Source organism: Pholcus phalangioides, unplaced genomic scaffold (assembly GCF_987345545.1).
Source record: "Pholcus phalangioides strain wild (caught in Gottingen) unplaced genomic scaffold, Ppha-v1.0 ptg000003l_1, whole genome shotgun sequence".
In the NCBI taxonomy this organism is placed as follows: Eukaryota; Metazoa; Arthropoda; class Arachnida; order Araneae; family Pholcidae; genus Pholcus; species Pholcus phalangioides.
In genome coordinates, this window is record NW_028301596.1 from 31,243,609 (window position 1) to 31,257,403 (window position 13,795).

The following is a 13,795-nucleotide window of genomic DNA, read 5'->3' on the forward strand; positions in this document are numbered from 1 at the left end:
TTCCTTCATTCTATTCCACCTGGTTATTGGTTTTGGTGCTTGAGGGCCGTCTTAGAAGAGAAAAGTTTGACAGTAAGAAAGCAAGGGAACAGCAACTTTTTAGCCTAGCGAGAGAGAAAGGGGAGGAAGAATCTACAGGTTATCAGACATATGCACCTTTCGGGATGACTGGAAAACAACACACACAATTTATTAATGCTCCTTAACAGTACATGCATATCACACAAATTTTTATGCAGAATTTCAAGCAAATCGGTATATGCCAAATTGTGCGTTCTGAGTGTATGCAGTGCCGTCTTAATACATGGGCGCCCACCCAGATACAGCCCAGGAGCCTCATGTGCAGAGGGGGAACCTCATGAAAATGAGATGACGCTAAAATTTCTGAGAGTAAGCATGTAAACAAGTAGGAAAGCATTTATAACTTCAGTATGGGTCTCAGAAAAATCACTCATCCCAGGAACCCATGGGCCATTTTTTACTCTAAAAATGGCCTTGAGTGCATTTGTGATCTCTTATCATATTTATATTGTAAAAGTTGTACTTGTTTCATGTTCTGCTGGTGCTGCCATCTGTCTTCTATATTTCAAAGTTAAGATGATAAATGCCTACCGTGTTGAAGATCTGGCTGCTCTGTGAAGAGACGCTTTTTAAAATGGGAAATTGGCTCACATTTGTGCCCCCAAAGTTGGAAAATCACAGAAAATCAACTTCAGACAACCACCACTGGCCGCCAATGAGTAATGTATTAATGTTGCCACCTATCTTTCAAATCTCAGTATGTAGCCTGACATAGAAATCAAACTATAATATTCACAATTTGTAATAAACGTTAATGGTAAGTGTGGAAGGCAGAATCTGAACATTTTCAATTTTAAAAAATGGTGATTAGGGCAACAGCATGAATTACTTATGTCTACACTGATTGGTTGAGCAACATTTTTTTTGTATGGTTTAGATTAATATAATGTAAAGATAGTTTGACTAACAAAATGAATGATTATTTGTATCTTAAAATGCAGTATAATTTTAGCACCCACCCATTTACCCCAGAATTTTCAGTCACAAGCTGCCACAGACACTCATTTTTTTAAGGGACACCAATATGCGGTAAAGCCTGTCTTCTACAAGGGACAAACATTTTCTCTCCATTGAATACAGGTTTCCAATTAATAAAGGTCCCATTGACATAATGTATAAAATTGTGCAATGATTTTGGATGTAATTGAAACATAAAAAAAATTAATTAATTAAAAGTAAAGTACATAATTTAAAAATATATAAAATAAATACAATAATGTACATTATTCACTCTATAATTACTAAATATTTCCATTTCCACAGCACCTTCGTATAAAACTTCACCCCACACTGTTTATCTGAATTGATGACATTTACATTAATTTGACTTTCTCTAAATATTTTAATGAGGGTATCAATTTTTGAGGAGGGGGAGAGAGCAATATGATTTTGCTGCCCGACCACTGTAAAATTTGATGATTTTACAACAGTGTTTTCGTTCCCACCTAAATTTTGCCCTCTCTAATCACGGAAAACAGCTTGCATAACATTTTGTAATTTGCATATAATTTGGAAATCTAACCATTGAACTGATTTCTCCCGTAGAAAATCCTGCTTCTTCGAAAAATTTTGTCACCGTTTAAGAAAGCAACTGCTCTACGATATATAAAACCATGGCTTTTTAAAATCACAGCATCAAGTACAGAAATGGTTTTTGCTAATGTAAGGGTGGGAGAAGTAGAACCCGCATTAGCAGTAAAGGATTGCATAATAAAAAATTTAGATAGAGCACTTTAACATTTTGTATATTTGAAGTGTTTGTGCAAAATTTTCCGTTAAGAGGGTCAAATTTTTCTTTCAGTTTCTGCATTAGACAGGTTCCACAGGGTTTTTAATGTTAATTTTGAACATTAAAATCTAATCATGAGAACCAAGATTTTTTTTGGTCGATAGGTTTCCACTTAATACGGTTTCCATTGAAAACAGGTTTTACTGTATCAACTTTTTAGGAGACATATAAGTAATAAAAAATAAAACCATACCATCTGTGGCAACAAAAAAATCCTTGGTGACATCCACCCAATTGAAAGTACACCCTTTACCGGGTTCTTCACATCCAGCAGCTTGCTGTGCTTCTGAGCCATCTTTCTTCCTGTTGAAATATAAAAAAAACATAATTGTAACGTCTGCACAAATCAAGGAACAATGTTTCCATCAATATCGACAATATTTTTATGAACTGAAAAATGAGGGATAAAAGAAAAACATTCCTGTTTTTGGTTGTATCAAGTTTCGAACAGATTTTGTTTCCGATTATGCATTCAAACCCTGATTTAACATAGTCATTTATTTTGCTGAATTCTGGTACAAGTTAAGTATTATATAAAATTAAGCTTGAACCTGTGTATTGCTTATATATAGACAACCTTCATACAGGGCGATTCATAATTACCTCTGGGGTTTCGAAATGATATAGTGGGACATAGAGTTTCAGCACATTCATCTAATTACTTAGTAATATATATGAGTATATATATATATATGAGTAAGTAATATGCTGCGTTTAACGAAAATGTAAAAGTATTTTAGGAATTATCATAGGAATTGTGTATGATCGACAGGTGTTCCCTATGCAATAAGACCAAAGCTGCTGGGAGACATCAGATATAACAGCCAATTGAAATGCTTAGAAACATTTTTAATCGTAATGTTTTTCATCATTATGAGTGACTATCTCCATGAGATGGATAGAAGCATACTTGAAATAATTTGAAATTCTAAATTGCATAAATTGCACTCAATATATCAGCTACAGAGAGATTGTGCAAATAGCGCTGATTATTATCATGAATTAATGGGGCTTTTTACAAAATGCTGACTCAATGCCTTATTTGTAAGTCATAAAATTAAGATATGAAGAGACTATTCTGCCCTATCATTTTTTCTCATGTCTTATCAATATTGAATATTAGGATAAGATTAAATTCTGAACAGGAACTGTGGTAAAGTATAATAACTTGTGATTTTTTAACTGCAAGTGCAAAACTTAAGTCATACCATTCAAATTTTAATATAGTATTATATGATAAGAAAGATGTAATAAAGAAGTAATATGTTAAATATCTGAAATTCTCAAAAAAAGCTGTGATTGTGTTGAAATGTTTCTAAGTTCTGCAAATTCAGCAGGTTTGAAAAGAATTTTATATATGTTTTTGGATTCACCCACTCAACTTTATAACAGCCTAATGGCTGTCATAACAAAAAAAAAAAGGTTTGTCACACTATGTTGTACTGAACTGATGAAAGTGGCAATTAATTTTAAAATGGTTATATTTCTTGTCAATAAAAGTAATTTGAAGTTCATAAATACATAAAGGACTTTTTATTCAAATATATTATAATAAAACCTTTCAGAATTTATACTATATTAACATTACAGTTGATAAAATCCTCCTGTAACAGTAGTAAATTAAGCTTATGATTGCATGAGTATGAGAGGAAGTAATTTTTTAGAAATTGGTTTCTTCCATTTATTCCTGCTGTTTTTTTTTCCCATAGTTTTTTCCAACTCAGAAGGAGCTTCCTAATCCTGGCAGTGACATACCTAATGAAAACTTGGTAGATATGTCAAATTGCTTTTACGCACCCTTTCAAGTTCTACAGATCGCAAAAAAATTTAGTCTTTATATTCATTCATTCTAAGCTGAGAAATCGATTACACAGCATACAATTGCTAAAAACACTTCTGTTTTTCAATGTTGCACTACAGTGAGGAAAATGAGGATTTTTATAATATTTTCTGATATTTTATAATTATTATTTGCAATAATAATGTTTTCTAATGATCTTTAAAATAAGATGGAAATTTTCATTTTCCAGGAAGAGGTCTGTGTCATTTAATAAATGAATAATGTTTAATTGTTTCATTACTTAAAAGAGTAAAAAATAATTTTTTCAATTACCGTATATACGCGTGTATAAGCCAAGTTTTTTTGTGGAAAAATTTGTTCCTCAAGTGGGAAGAGGAGTCGGCTTATACTTGGGTCAGTTTTTGATGAGAAAATTTTCACCCCACAATCAGTAGTCATTTTTATACCAGTGTTCGAGAAACCGGCATTATTGGTATGGGATATGTTCAAACCCCACGGAACCGATGTCAAATCCGAGGCAAAGAAATCGAAAACATCATTGGCTTTGATACCAGATGGGCTAACATTGATTGTACAGCCTTCAGATGTGAGCATCAACAAGCCTCTCAAAGACTATTTGAGGAATTTGTGGATCGAATAAATGAGTTCAAATGATAAAGAAAGTAAAAACAAAACGATTGCTTAAAGAAACTCGACATTAATTTAGTGTTCCAATGTGTATATAAGACGTGGAATTCTGTATTTCACGTCTTTCACTATGTGACCCTAGTCCCTATACTTATTGCTATTGCGAAATGAAGAATAAAGAATGTGCAGAAATGAATATGATTTATTTCTTTTAAATAAAGCCATGAATAATGTGAATATAAATTTTCTCCACCCTTCATGCATTACAAGGAATGTGTCGCCAAGTGTGAAGCTAGCGTGCCAAGTTATGGATACTATGCTTTTGTTATTCAACTTGTCACGTGGGGGAGGTCCATGCCTTCTAAAAAAAAGAGGGGACCAGACAACAGGATGAGCAGTCCAGTTAATGTTATGTCTATGTATATGGTATATTTAGGATTTACTGCTAATTTTTCCATAACAAATGCAGTACTCTGGACCATATGACGTCCAAATGTTTACATGCAGTGTACACTGACCAAAATAAAATACTATTTTTCTTACATTAAACTCAAATCTTCAGACGGCAGACATATTCAGCTGTGAAGGAAGCCAAGGCAGAAAGAATGGAGCAAAAGTAGACGTCTTCAGCTACAAATGGAATGGAGGATCTGCAATGACGAATGGAGCCCAGGAGGGTAGACCCCAGGCGAGTGTCGAAGAAGCAGCTTGTAGGTGCATTGGATCATCCCATATTTTATGGGACAGACAAATTCTACCTCCTCCTCCTACCGAGCATCATTCCACTTTTGGGAAGGGGGCAAATCCCTCTGGATTCGTACCCGAGCAAAGGCAGACATCTTCCACTATGAATGGAGACATTTTCAACTTCAAGGTACGTGTCATATTAAGAATTAACTAACAAATCCCGGAACCTCTAGCAAATATTTCATGATTTCGTCCTTGAGCAAAACGGTGTCCTCAGATGTCTCTTTAACCAGTCAAGTGGTTACGACGCTGCCATACGTAATGGTGGTGCCTACGACGGCAGACTTTTCGGTCTTTTTCACATAGATATGACGAAATAATTTGTCTTTCCATGCGCTGCCATCTGTACAAGCCAACCTTCTACTTTATTATCTCATCACTAGATGGAGTTGAAAAATTATATTTCAAGGTCTGAGATTATTATTACTATTATATTTGTCATGTTTTGCAAAAAGCTGCATCCCCATCGCTTTTTTTTTTCGATTTCCAATTCCCTTGCGAAGATGCATGTTTATAAGATATATTACTCATATATCTTTTAGCAAAGGTTCAACTACAATGGTTCCACATAAATCCATCAACACCATTTCTTTTAGTCACAGGACATTATGACCCCCACTTTTGGAGTGTTATATTATGTCTCCACACATTCAAGCTATAAAAAATATTTTAATATTTCAAACTTCCAAGAAAAGGGGAAAAGGCGCGCATCTTAAATAAAAAAAAAAGTGGGCACTGCGGGTAACGCTCGGAGAAATTAACTGGACAGTTGACTGGTTAATGATGATGTAGATTATAAATAGTGGATGACTCCTTAATAATTAATAGTGGAAGACACATTTCGAGCGTCGGTGAGGACACAAAAAGCCATGCCAACTGCATGGGCTATTTCTGCGTCTAAAAAAAAGATTGTTTTATGGCTCCGGCCCTGCTTTCACGAATAGAGAAAGTGAACAAGATTTCCTCTCACATCACATTTCGAATTCATACAAACCTGTCACTAGTTTCTGGATTCTCTTGATCTTGCTTCTGATCGGCCATCGTGGTGTTTCAATGCAATGCCAATTTTTCAGGTAAATATAACAAAATAAAACAACCTCAAATCAAAGCATCATTATGAAACAGCAAAAAAATTCGTTGTTTACAAATAAACCAGACTACCGGAGTGGCTTACACATCGTGGAAGTATTATGGGAAGACCAGATATATAATACTACCTCCGTGTTACAGATGGCGCGACAATAGCAAGGACTATGTGCGTATAAAAATTATTCCATCCCATTTTTGTAAACCACAAAGGAGGACCAAACATGTTAATATCCCCGTTGGTCCTTTTCTAAGATACCTAGATATTCATTATAAAAGTTAATATAAAGTTATTGTAGTGGTTCTATCGTTTCCCAGTTGTTTGGTAAATTTAAGAATTTTCTATTTACATTTTTTGCTGCTTGATGTAGTCAGGTGTCTTTTAAATACGGGACAGAGGCGAGCAAATTTTGCTAATTCACACGATGGCGCATGTTATTTGGTGCTTCCATCTATATTTTCTGTTTACAACTATTCAGTAAATATGTGCCCGTATTTAAATTTTTTTCCCATCTAAAGCCGGGTTTTCCTAGGAGCGGGTTTTCTGTGTCGCGTGCAACGTGAATCACTCAAAGCGACACGCCGTCCACTCACTAGAAAGAAAAGCAGTGCGACTATTTTCCTACATAGCGCCACAAGCCTCACGGCAGCGCTTTACATCGGGCATGATTGGCCGACTGCTTCTGGAGGAGTCAAATGCGTTGTGCTCCGCGCGTTCGCCTATCTTCTTTTCATTTTTGTTGTTTTCTTTCCCTTTCTTTTAAACCGGAGCATGCAGACGACAGAATCATTGATGCCAGTGCCATATACTAAGTCAGTGATTCTTAACCTTTTTTTTGCCCGTGGCCCCCTTTGGACCATATTTGTTTTTCTCGTGGCTCCCCTGCATTACCCTGAGTTTTCGACCCTCATCTAAAAGCAAGATCCTTTATACGAATTGAATTGATTTGTCAGTGAATTTATACTGAACGAAAATTTTTCAAATAAGGTTGGCCTCCAGACCACTGGCCTAGAGGTTATTGAGCTCCCCGCTAGTCCGAGTTCTATTCAGGGTCGTCTCAACATCATGGGCGTCCTAGGCAAAGTGATGCTATGGTAGTCCCATACTTAGCTGGAAATAAACAGCCGACATATTTCCTACTTATTTTCAAAATTTATCGTACTATACAAAATATCATAAGGTGGGGTATTAATATGTGGTATCAACCCCATCCTTATGGACATGAGACTCCCGGGCATGACCCCTCACAAGAGTGGGACTGACAGAGCTGCAGCCCGGGACCTGATATGGTTTTCATCATTCTTTGTTTTTCACACTATAATTTAATATAGAGGAGGGGGGGGGGGGTCTGTGAAAAATGTAGCCGGGGGGCTGTGAAAAACCCCATCCTAAGGAACCTGCTGCAAAATGTAGGTGGTGAGGCCCGAGTGGGTTCATGCTCTAAGACGGAACTGGTTTTATGGGTGGTTTTGTTTTATTCTGTAAGTGTATAGTAACTACAATATAAAAACTTTATTTCTTCACACCTTAATTTTTCTTCTCAACTCTCTGTTGCCCTCCAAACCACCTGTCATGGCCCCTTTTTCCATTTTCTTCCGTGGCCCCCTTGAAGTATCCCAATACCACTAGGGGGCCATATGGCCACAGGTTGAGAACCACTGTACTAAGTAACCGCCCTGAGCTGATGCGCTAAGCTAGGAAAACACAAACGCGTAGCGTGACTACGTAACACGTTTCTGCCGATGCTAAATGGTCTAATTCGGTTCACGCGGCGCAAAAAAACCTACTCCTAGGCAGTGCCGTCTTAAGGCATGGGCCCACCCGGGCACGGCCCGGGGGCCTCGAGAGGAAAGTGCCTCACAAAAATGAGATCTGGTTGAGATTTTTGAGAATTTGCCTGGTAGGGCCTTAGCAAAATCATTTGGCCCGGGGGCCCATGATGCTCTTAAGACGGCCCTGCTCCTAGGAAAATCCGGCTTTAAGCCAGGTTTAACTTATAAAACCTAGGAGCAGGTTTTTTGTGCTGCGTGCAACATGAATTGCCCAGCCCGACACGCCGTCCACGCATCAATAGGAAAAGTGTTTTACTACAGAACGCAACACACCTCACGGCAGCGCTTTACGTCGAGTGGGATTGGCCTACTGGTTCTTGAGGAGTTAAACACGTCGTGCGTCGCGCATTTCGCGGATCTTCTCTTTACTTTTGTTGTGTTTTCTTTCCCTTCTCCTTTCTGTCTCCCTCTTTCATTGTGCAAAAATACGTGGAGCAGACGATCCGGTGTGCAGACGACAGAAAATATGATACGCCATGGTAGGAAAACATAAACGCGTAGCGTGATAAAGTTTCTGCCCGCACGGAATGGTCCTATTTGGTTCACGCGGCGCAAAAAAAAACGTGTTCCTAAGGAAAACCCGGCTTTACACTGGAACATCACTCATCACTTTACTCTTGCAGAATTATAGGAAATAGTTTTATTTATTTTTTTTATAACGCTGTTATAACTTCGCATTTCCTGGCATAATAATGTAATCATATAGTCGACCATATTTAGATGGTCCAAGCCACTCCGAAAACAAATGAATAAGTAACCTACGTTTCAAATAAACATTTTTCTTGTGTTCATTTAAAATTTCCTTATCGTTGAGATTATTTTGGTGCAAACCGCAATCTGATATCCCAATTGGTTGAACTTTCTTTGAATTCTTTCTTTCGCTGAAGTTTCATTGAATTCTCCGAATTTTTATGTGCGTGGCATTTACAGTCAAATCTCGATAAATCGAATTTGCAGCGGCCGACAAAAAACTTCGAGTTATTGTTAGTTCGACTAGCGCATCGAAAATTCCGATTTCAGACTGGGAAAAAGAAAGATTTATTAAAATAGCTGCGCTATTTATACGAATATCTTATTAGTAAAATATAAACTATAGGAGATGAAGAAATTCGAAAAGATAAGTTATTTAATTTAAAAAATAAATATTTCATGTAATCATATTTAATTATTGAATGAGAATAGAATATCAGACGTTTCGTTAGAATTTCATGAATTTTTAAAGTTTGAGAAAAAATCTAAATTCAACAGTTTTTTAAAAATACTTCCCATCAGCCAATTGCTAAATCCGAGGTTCATTTTACTAACACATGTCGAATAAACATTTCTGCAAAATTTCAGAATTTTCGGGGCAGTAGTTTTTTTTAATCTTACGGATGAGCTCAGAAACTGCATTCTGAGAAAATCGCGTTCAAAGTGTTTTTTCTTGTATACGTTTACACTATAATTCAGTATTTCTTTCTTTTATTATGAAAGAACAAATTAACCGATTGACACGAAATTTTTAGTATTTTATTTGCGATTGAATGAAGTATTTTTTGAAGTCATGTTTGAAAATGTCGTCAGGGGTCGTGACACCCCTTAACCAATCCGTTTCGATCTTCGATCCTTTCACCTGCGATTGCAGTTTAAACTGTGTTGGTGAATACGGCCATTACATTATTTTGAATTAAAAAAAGATTTTTAATATTTTTTTCCATCATTATATAAACAGCAATGTACACGTTCAAATTTTTCAATATAAACAATTTACAAACAGGATTTGGAATATTAAAATCACAAAATTCACAAGAGCACTTATATATTTGCTATCAAATAATTACTTAGTTATAATGCAAACCTTTGTCTAGTATATTTTATGCAGACCAACTCTCTAAATTTGAAAGGATTTTTTTCCCCTCCAGCATATATGCAATATTCACAGCATATAAGCAATTTTTAAACATTTTCATTAGATTTATTTTCATCATGACTCTACAACTGCCATGTTTTCTCACATGGCAAGGGTACCAGAAACTACCCACAATCATGTTTTATACCGAACATTTTGGATAAGTGACATTATTTAAAAATATTTGAATTAAAATTTTGATCGAATTAGATTCAATGTAAACTGATGATTTCACTTTCAAATTGAGTTTGATGGGAGTGTAGGTGTCGCTGTGAAGGTTCTATATCAAAGGTGTTTTAAAAGAATACCAAAATTAATTGTCTCCGCTATGAACAATAGTTGCTCGTATTCTTGGAAGCATAGCTCATCTTCTCACAAGTGCCATTCGAGTGGAGTTTCTAGAAAAACAAGCAAAACAGTATAATCGAAAGTAGTTTCGAAATCAGTGAATAATAACCAAAAACAACCGATTTAAAAAAAAAAAAACGACAAGATCCAAATGGAGAAATCACGGATTTGGGCACTTGTGTTGAGCATATCAAATTGTTTGAAGCGGCAATCTTAATTTTTTACCCTATTCCTACATTTGTTTACATCTACCGAATAGGTGAATTCGAAATGAATAAAATGTATTTTTATAGCACTTATTAATATTATTTGGTCACAAAAATATTCGATTAAAATTCAATTATTTAGACGATTAATCGATTAAAAATTTTTGATTAACCAGTTAAAAATTTGAATTGATTCCCAGCCCTATATATAATAATTTTTTTACAATTTTCTACAGTCTGTGATTCGAATTTCCGGACATGTTGGAAAATACGACTATTTCCGGCATGTTTGGTCTCCCTCGATGTTTCCCTGCATGCCGGCTAGTGGGGGGGGGGGAACGGTATGAGCTAATTGCGAATTGGAAATTTTTTGCACCATTTTCATTGGTAGACCTGTACCCTCTATGTCAGTGATTCCCAACATGGGCGATGGAATGTTCCAGGGATGCGGTAGAAGCTACGGGTACTACGTATGGTAGAAGCTACTGGGATCCTACCCATAGGATCCTATGCGTTAGATTGCGTTGGGGGGCAAAGGGAGAAACAATTTCTGAAGAAGGGGGCAATGGGACAAAAAAGGTTGGGAAACTATGCTCTAAATGCTTATAATGAACTTTTCCCCCTTCTGGGGATAACGCTGAAAACATTGGGAGATGGCCAGGGCCATCTTAAGAGCATCATGGCCCCCCCGGGTCACGTGATTTTTCTGAGGCTCTACCTGGCAAATTTTCGAAAATTTGGACCGGTTCTATTTTTTGTGAGGCCCCTCTTCTCTTGAGGCGCCGTGCCGGGTGGGCCCATGCGTTAAGATGGCACAGCATATGGTCCATTTTTCAAATAATTAAAACCCGTTTATTTAGGGCTCATCGCGGGTCTGCGTGTTCTCGGGAACAAGCAATAAACACCTAAATGTCCATTCTGAACGGTTATCAGCTAGCTCAATGGCTATTTTTATATATGTTAACAATCACCATAACATTCATGGCTTTTGTGGTTAACAATATGCAAGAACTATTTCAGTAACGTGTTTTCACTGTCTACAAAAATTACGCACATTTGATGAATATAAACGACGTTTTCTTAAAGACTTGGAGTTCGAAGCGAAAACGTCAAATACTTGATGCTTTACGTCGAATGAATGAAATATTTTTACATTAAAATTAGGAGCCAAATACGACTGAAGCCAAACGCCGCACAATGTGAAAGTCGTATAACTGATATAAATTTTTAAAAAATTATGTAGCGGCTATATGGACTGGCCAAAATGTTTTGTGAACCGGCAGAAAATTCTCATAGACCAGCGGTTGGAGAACTCTGATTTAGATTGCTCGCTAAAAGTCTTGACTTTGTGATACGTCAAAAAACCTTAGACTAGGAAATTCCTCGGAATGTCTGTATCATGTGATTGTAACAAGATCGTTTATTCTTGATGGGCTTTATATGCAGTTGCCCAATATATCGTTGAAGCGGACCAAAGTCTTTCGTCACTATCTCCTCACAAGTGGAAAGCTTGCATGAATATTTATAATGTTACTTTTTCTAACGAACCAAAAGTGCATACCAGCTTCCTTGTAGATTACTTTGCTTAATTTTGCTACCCCATCAGCCACACCGTTTGATCGACCCTATATTTATTTAATTATCAAGTTAAACTTGATGAAAGAGTGAATTCTATATACATTTTTTTCAATACTTTTTCAACATTTATTGTTCAATCTCTAGGATATTCATGGATCGAGACTCTGATATCGATAAACTTGATAAGAAATGGAAAAAAAAAGTTATATTCACGCCAGCAGAGGTACATGTACTGACGTATAAATAAATAAAAAGTTTGTGACTGCAACCGCACACATATTTGAAATGTCTTTCTACTCATGGCTACATTGGGGAATTCTAATAAACTATATGTATATCTTGTATTTTTTTTAGGTTGCCCGCGCGATTCTAATTCCGAGAGAGAGATAGAGTACGACTCTCCCGCAGCGAAAGGACACTTTTATTGAAATTTCACGGAGCGTGTGGCCGTAAAGAAATAATAATAAGCCCATCTCTGGCTCTCTTGGGCGGCTTGAATGGCTCCTACGACATTCCGACTGGTTTTTTTTTTGCCGTTTGTATGACGTGAAGGAAGGAACGGTACCCGGAAAACGTAGATGGAATACTGATCGATTGGCTTTTACTCTGGGGCTTCTGCATTTGAGACTTTTTTCGACATATTACTCGTGTACAAAGTGTTGCTATTCATTATCAATTAGTATTAAATATGTTGCAAAAAACACGTTACAAGTTGAAAACATAAGCGACACGATCTCAATACAAAAAAAAAGAAAAAATTCTGGAAAAATATTGAATTATTAATTAATTCATATAATTTATTAATTGTTATGTTGTTTGTTCAATAAAATCAATCAAATTGATTAATTACGCATTAGTGATTAGCAGTTACGAAATAATTAAGTATTTTCCAAATTAGAATTATTTGTTTGTCAAATCTTTAATGCTGCCATTATAACAGTTTATTCCTTTATAATGGTTTGTCACTTTTCCAATCCTCCCAGTAATTGAAGAAAACCCGGGAAGCGCCAGACATTTTTCCTTGCCTATATACAGGGTGTTCTGTAAGTGTAATGCGGCCTTTATCTCATCATCCACCCATCGTAGAGGTATAGTTTCAAACTAAAAAATGCTTAAAAGACGTGTGAATAATATTCGCTGCACAAGCTGGACGTATGACGTCGCTAACAACAGAGGACAACAACTGCGACAACAAAATTGAGAATAAAAATGTTTAACGCCAGCTGATGAACTCAATGCTTGCCTCAAATCATCAACACTTTGGCATTAAGTTAAAAAATTATCATTATCCACCAACATGCGAGTTCAACTGCAAAATGACTCAGCACTGCTATCATTTTCACGTCAGTTGATCAAACTTGGCAATGGAAGAATTCCCGTAAGATACCCAAGCGCTGGACTCATTACGTTCTCAAATTGGTTTTGCCAGTTGTTAAACTCAGTTCAAGAAGTTGCAGACAAAGTCTTCCCAAACATTCAACAAAATCACCGAAACCATGAGTGGCTTTATGAGAGAGCGATTCTGGCACCGAAAAATGACAGTGTGAACAAGATCAACGAAAAAATCCTAAAAATTATTCCGGGAGACTCCATATCTTAAAATCGGTTGACACTGTCACAGACACAGCGCAGACAGTTCTGTATCCTGCAGAATTTCTGAACTCTTTGGATATTCCGGGTATGTCACCATACAACTTGACCCTCAAAGTCGGAGCACCTATAATGCTTTTAAGAAATTTGGAGACACCGAGACTCTGCAATGGCAGCAGACTCTGCGTGAAGAAATTGCACAATTACATCATTCAATTACC

At 36.5% G+C, this 13,795-nt stretch overlaps 1 protein-coding gene across 1 annotated transcript in view; it reads right to left on the reverse strand.

Annotated features, from left to right (window-relative positions):
- The window catches only part of Naa35 (N-alpha-acetyltransferase 35), a 41,285-nt gene extending 35,053 nt beyond the window's left edge, over positions 1-6,232 (reverse strand). The window contains exons 1-2 of the mRNA XM_089247492.1: positions 6,040-6,232; positions 2,064-2,173 (exon numbers count right to left, since the gene is read on the reverse strand). Coding sequence (XP_089103618.1) covers positions 2,064-2,173; positions 6,040-6,086 — 157 coding nt within the window. The 5' untranslated portion in view covers positions 6,087-6,232. The remainder of the gene's footprint in view (positions 1-2,063; positions 2,174-6,039) is intronic.
- Between the last annotated feature and the right edge of the window lie 7,563 nt (positions 6,233-13,795).